This window comes from Furipterus horrens, unplaced genomic scaffold (assembly GCF_987537825.1).
Source record: "Furipterus horrens unplaced genomic scaffold, mFurHor1.1.pri manual_scaffold_3, whole genome shotgun sequence".
Lineage (NCBI taxonomy): Eukaryota > Metazoa > Chordata > Mammalia > Chiroptera > Furipteridae > Furipterus > Furipterus horrens.
In genome coordinates, this window is record NW_028327173.1 from 16,692,423 (window position 1) to 16,698,554 (window position 6,132).

A 6,132-nucleotide genomic window follows, 5' to 3' on the forward strand; every position below is an offset into this window, starting at 1 on the left:
AGCACTTCCCAACTGACTGCCTTCTGCCCTCACCATCTCATACTCTGCCCCCCACCTCCTCAACCTTTGAGGCTTCTCCCAGCTTTTTGGCCTGGCCCCTTACGTAGGCCCTGAGACAATTTACTCTCAGCACATGAGAGTGTCAGCTTGCAAGGGCCAAGACAGCCCAGCAGGAAGAAGAGGGCCCAGTCAAGGGCTGTGTCCTTTCCCTTCTCCCTGCCAGGCCTCACTGCTGTTCGCTGAGAGGATTAGTGCCTTTGAAGAGCTATCTGCCTGAGCAACTCTGCTTCAGGTGCCCCAGAGCAGCAAACACCAGCCAGTAATACCAACCAATGGCTACTCTTCAGTTTTATTTTACTTTCTGAAAACTTTCCCTGGCATCTCCCTCTAGGGGAGGGGTGAGGTCTTGCAAGCAGAGCTAAGAGTATGCTCTAGTCTCCCTGCCTTTCCGTGCCTAGATACCTGGCACAAGAGAATCAATCTTAAGTGCCAGATGCTGTGATTGAGAAGCAGATCAATGCACCCTTTGGCAAGCCCCGTATGCACACCTGGCACAGGGTTCCCAGAGAGCAGGTGCTGTACATTTTCCAGCTTTACAGTGGAGTTGTTGACAGCCTTCATTAGGGAGGCATGAATTATGGGACTACAATGCAGAGCCCTACAATTAAGAAGGGAATGAGGGGCTTGAGGCAGCAAACAGAATCTGCCCTGTGAATGTGACCAAGTCTTGTCTCCATTCTGGGTTTCTCTTCATGGTTAGGGTACTGCAGAGGGGTTATTAAGGGGGCTGGTATCTCTTTGGCCTGAGGTCCTGTATTCTGGGGAAGGTATGCAGGGCGGATTGGACGGGCTGCCCCAGGAGCACTGTAGAGTTGAAAAGAGGAAGAGGCGGAGGGGCCTCTGCTGCCCAGGAACAGGGGCTGCAAATAGTTGATTTGACTCAATATGGTTGCTTTCTACCGGTGTGATTCCTACCAACCAGCTTCAACCCTTGCCTCAATAAACTAGATGGACCTATTTAAATGTCCTCCCACCTGTGAGCCAAACCCCCACTTGAGGATATTTATCGTATTTTCCTAGGTGTCAAATAGAAACTTACAAACTCTTAGATGTAAAACTTGTTTGCTAACAGTGCGACGGAAGAACACCTTGTTTTGCCGCTGCAATTGCCCACCTCCCTCAGGTGCATCTGACTACCTCCAGGATCCCTAGCTTTGGGTGCGTGTGGGGTGGGGAAAGCCAGAGGAAGAGCCCTTTTGCCATCACACCTGTTTCTCTACTTGTTTCCTAATCCCCAGACGCTCTCCTCCACCCTCCTTTTCCTCGCTCAAGTGAAAGGAGGCCAGCCTGCCAGTGTGGAAGGAGAGATTTCGCCAGCTGCGTTTGCAGCACCCAGGCTTGGTGGCCGCGTCGGGTGGGGGCAGCTGAGCTTGATGTCTCTGAAGCGCGTGGAGCGTAGGGGGAGGGGAGTGCTGGTAGGCCTGGCGGCCGGTCTCCATGATTCAGTGGCAGGGTCCTGCGGTTCGGGAATATAAGGAGCTCAGGTAGCACCCGAGGGTTCGGCGGGGGTATTTCGTTGATATTTGGGGAGGCAACTGAGCAACGGGTGCTGAAAGGACAGCTCCTACCTGTCCCACTGCACCCGAAAGTAACCTCGGCGCGTTAAGCCTCCCCCTCGAACTCCCACTCCACCTCGAGTGGACCGCCTTCCAGGTGAGGTGCAAGAAAAGCTTCCTCGGAGTGGCAGTTTGGAACGATGCACGTCCGGCTGCGCCAAGCTGGCTTCCCCGCTCTTTCCGACTTAAGCGCTAGCCTTGGCCTTGGCAACTGCAGCCTGTACCTCCAAGCCGCGCGCTTTCTCCCGCCTCTGGCGGCGAAGGGTGGTGCGGCCAGGCCTCGCTAACCCTTCTTCTGGGGCCCCCAGCGGGAACAGGAAGGAAAGCGGCCGAGATGGCTCTAAGTGTCGCACGGCTTGGAGAAGTGGGTAGCTCGGTTGCATAAGGTGAAAGGAACTTGGTAGTTTGCAAAAGCCAGCTCTTGGCGGTACCCGAAATCCAGAGCCCACGGTCTCCCACCCCCAACCTCACCGCCCCCCCCATTTATTGATTCCGACGCGCGCCTCTCTGCGCTGTGCCCCCACCCCCTAAGCGCGTCGCCGTCTCCCGCGCCCTCCCCCCTGTGCCCCCTCCTCACTCCCTCCAGAGGAGGTGAGTTTAAACCCCGCCCACGTGACCCCAGCTGGGCCAATGAGCGGCGGCGGGAGGTGAAATCCGGTTCTAACCGGTCCGGGGCTCCCAGCGCTATAAAAACTTTATAAACCCCCCGGAGCCCTAGCAGTGTGAAGAGGAAGCGAGAACGACCCCTGGATCGGCCAAAGCCTACGTGCTGCTGCATCCCCGCGTCCAGCCCGAACGTCCCGCCACCGTCGCCATCATGCCCAAGAGAAAGGTACGTGGCGCGCGGGCCCCAGGCTCTGGGCCGTCACTACCGCCGCCTCCACCGCTACCGCCGCTTCCCCGGCTTTGGGGCGCGAGAATCGGCGCGGGGCTGAAGCAGGCTGTGCCGTCCGGCGCAGGAACTCGAGATGGTGTCAGGCGGCCCCAGGCTAACCCTGCACGGCTTGGCTGTCCGCGGGCGCCAGAGGCCATATTGGAGGAGCGGCGGCCGCGGCGGGAGGAGCCATGTTGATGGCTGTTTATCCCGTTCCCCTAGGGCTAGACGTGCCCGCCCCGCGCCCCCTCCCCCATCGGCATTGCTCGCCCCCCCCTTCCCCGCGGGCGGGCAATTCAAACCCGAAAGGGCGGGAAGGCGGTGCTTGGGGCTGGCGGGCGGGGTAACGCGCTGCCGCCAAAAAACCGCCGCCGCGAGGGGTGGGGCCTCACTGTCTGGCTCCGCCTCCACCCACGGCCGAGGCACACGAGACTCGCCGCTGCCGCCCACGAGTTCCCCCGGCTGCGCGCGCGCCTCACGTCTCCCGCCCTCGACGGCTGCCATAGCAACGGCGCTCGGGCCCCGCCTCCGGAGGGGTTTGTTTGCACCGACTGCAGCTGTTGCTTCTGCCTGGTGCAGCGGTGAGGGTGGCGCGGCACTCCTCACTCCAGCTTAGCGCTCGCTTCCCCGGGGCATCTTGGCGGAGACTCCAAAAGGCTTGAGTTCTGACACTGTGCGCTTTCGGCTGGATCAGGCGTGATACTTACACAAATAAACACTCTCATAGATTTCTAAGCGCCTAGGGTATTTGCATAGGAGGTAGGGGGGGTGCTAAACACTTGACGGTTTGTGTGTCCTAGAAAAGTTGCGTGCAAGATTTGTAGTTTTTTCCTTAGGACTGTATAAGTTTAGTGAATCATTATAAATTGCCTCGGAAGCTGCAGGTTCCTGAGCTTTTGTTTGTTTTTTTATAGGCTGAAGGGGATGCTAAAGGAGATAAAGCCAAGGTGAAGGACGAAGTGAGTCTTGTTTATTCTCTTTTGGAGTTTTACAAAGCTCTCTGCCCCTCTGGTGGTAATTAACCATACCCTATCCCTGAATTTACTTAAGTTCTGTTCACTTCCTGTAGTCCATAACAGATTGGCACTAAACATGTGGTTTGTTGTTTTTTTTTTTTTAAGGAGTTTGACTATCCTATTTTCTAACTTTCTCATTTTTCTTAATAGCCACAGAGAAGATCCGCCAGGTTATCGGCTGTAAGTGTGTCTGCTTTTAATTTTCACACTTATTCCTGAAACTAAAAAGAATTGAGAAAGTCTCCTCTGCTTTCCGTGAATGATGGTCAGTGGCTGATTTTAATGAACTATTCCACTGTGGACTTGAACCCACTTGAGATTTGCTGGTTCTGAAATTCTCATGGCTTATAGCCAAAGTAGAACACTTCTGAGTGTTACTGGAGTGCATTTCTGAAGATAGGAAATTCTAATGGGAAGTCAGCCACAGAATCTACAACGTAGGAAAAATTTATTTGTCGCTGGTACTGTGATGTGGTTGTGCGTTTTCTTTGGTCCATCTAATGTTCTTTTCCTCTCCCCCAAATAAAAGAAACCTGCTCCTCCAAAGCCAGAGCCCAAGCCTAAAAAGGCCCCTGCAAAGGTGAGTGGGACTGGGACACATGGTGTTTCTAGTAGTCACATAAGGCTGAGCCACAGTTCTTTGTTGCTTACAGGATACCTGCTGTATAACAGCTTCATCTGTTGGCACAGAGTTGAGATGTGACAATTAATAGATCTGGGCCTTATAATTTACATTCTCATTTGTCATTTCCACAGCATACTGGTGACTCCATTAATAGATATTCTAAATTGTTTTGATAGCTTGCCTTATTCCTGAAATTTGTATATCAGGAACTCTTTATCACCAGTTTAGAGAAAACTGCACTTAAGTATTAAACATTCAAATTTTAAGTTGCCTTATTGCTCTGTTTATACTCAAGATAAAAATTGTGTGTACTGATGACCACAGCAAATTAGAGAAGGTGTATAGTTTGTGTTTTATCTTTAATAAATAATCCGTCTTGTGCAGAACTTGGCGTGGATCACACGCTGGTGATATGTATTAGGAGAAACAGCTTATTTATCTTTTTCCTCCCACCTTTTAGAAGGGAGAGAAGGTACCCAAAGGGAAAAAGGGGAAAGTTGATGCTGGCAAGGATGGGAATAACCCTGCAGAAAATGGAGATGCCAAAACAGACCAGGTACAACTGCTCTCTCTCTTTTTGTAAAGCCTGCTCATTTGACTTACTGGTCCCAAAAGGTCTTCGTTGCCTTTTTCCTGCATCTGTATCATTCCAAGTGTGTCTTTCAGTCCAGAATTTGCTTGTGATTTCCTGTTGGTTTAAATCCTGGGTGGGCTCTTGGAGTCACTGTCATCAGGGCACTGTGTTGATCTTTGTCCTGTTAGGTACTGAAATACCTAAAACCTAAATTTTGGCCCAAGAGCAAAGTAACGTTATAGATGGAATATGAATGAAGATCATTTCAGACTCTACATGTTGTATTAATCAGTCTTCTTTTCTTTTAGGCACAGAAAGCTGAAGGTGCTGGAGATGCCAAGTGAAGCGTGTGCATTTTTGATAACTGTGTATTTCTGGTGACTGTACAGTTTGAAATACTATTTTTTATCAAGTTTTATAAAAATGCAGAATTTTGTTTTACTTTTTTTTTTAAGCTATGTTGTTAGCACACAGAACACTTCATTGTTGTTTTGGGGGGGAAGGACATATAGTACTAATAGAATGTCTCCAAAGCTGGACTGACATGGGGGAAAAAACACCTTTCCCTTCTAGTTTTGAGAGACTTCCTCTTGGTTCCTAGGAGGAGGAATCACTTGGATGTTGACACACATTAGCCACCTTGGCACAAACACCTTGTGGTGTGGAAAAACTAAATTTCATTTTTATGTCCTTTTCTCCCTCTCCACTTTAAGCATAGACTTGACTCCCTTAAGCCCAGAGACCTGTTGGGACCTGGCCACCCTTCCCCCCAACCCCCCAAAATTGGTTACCAGTATGTTGGGCAATCTGGACTTTTCAGTGTCACCATTGAGATTGCATCCCTCAAAAGAGTGGCAGTTCCTTTTTTAGATTGTGGATCTACGGATTGATAATTCTGCCATTTTCATTTCATTTCCTGAAAGTCAGGGTCGGCTTGTGAAAAGTTGTTAAACAACATGCCTAATGTGAAATGTCAACCCTCACTCTAAACTTTCCCTGTTCAGAGCATCAGATGAAGACTTCATTGGGTTTTATAGTGGCTTTCTGATTTTGGTAGTCCATTGAAGAAGGGAGTTTGGAAGTTGTTGTATACTGTTAATGATTGTCTGCCCATGTCCTGCCTGAAATACCATGATTGTTTATGAAAAGTATCTTTAATAAAGCTGGATACAGTTTGGCTTGGAATGCTGCCTCTTAATTTTTTTCCCAGCAGTGGGAGAGCCAGCCTAGTTTCTCCAAGTCTCTAGGGCCAGGGTGCATTCTGATAGGTGTAAAGGTTCCATGTACAGCACAGTGCAAGATGGAGTTAGAACAGATCCCAGGGTAGGAAGTAGACTAATGAGAGGCTAGGAGCAGAGGAGCGGTTTCTGTACTTGGTTGTGCAGCATTATCTACAGTGTACTTGGGTAGATCTGAGATTTCAGCCC

General features: G+C 50.4%; 1 protein-coding gene across 1 annotated transcript; it reads left to right on the forward strand.

Annotated features, from left to right (window-relative positions):
• Positions 1-2,234: 2,234 nt before the first annotated feature.
• On the forward strand, positions 2,235-5,882 carry HMGN2 (high mobility group nucleosomal binding domain 2). The gene is made up of 6 exons (XM_090268857.1): positions 2,235-2,448; positions 3,405-3,449; positions 3,657-3,686; positions 4,036-4,086; positions 4,592-4,687; positions 5,014-5,882. The coding sequence occupies exons 1-6, from the start codon at positions 2,434-2,436 to the stop codon at positions 5,047-5,049; spliced, it is 273 nt and encodes a 90-aa protein (XP_090124983.1). The 5' UTR covers positions 2,235-2,433; the 3' UTR covers positions 5,050-5,882.
• The last annotated feature ends 250 nt before the right edge of the window (positions 5,883-6,132 follow it).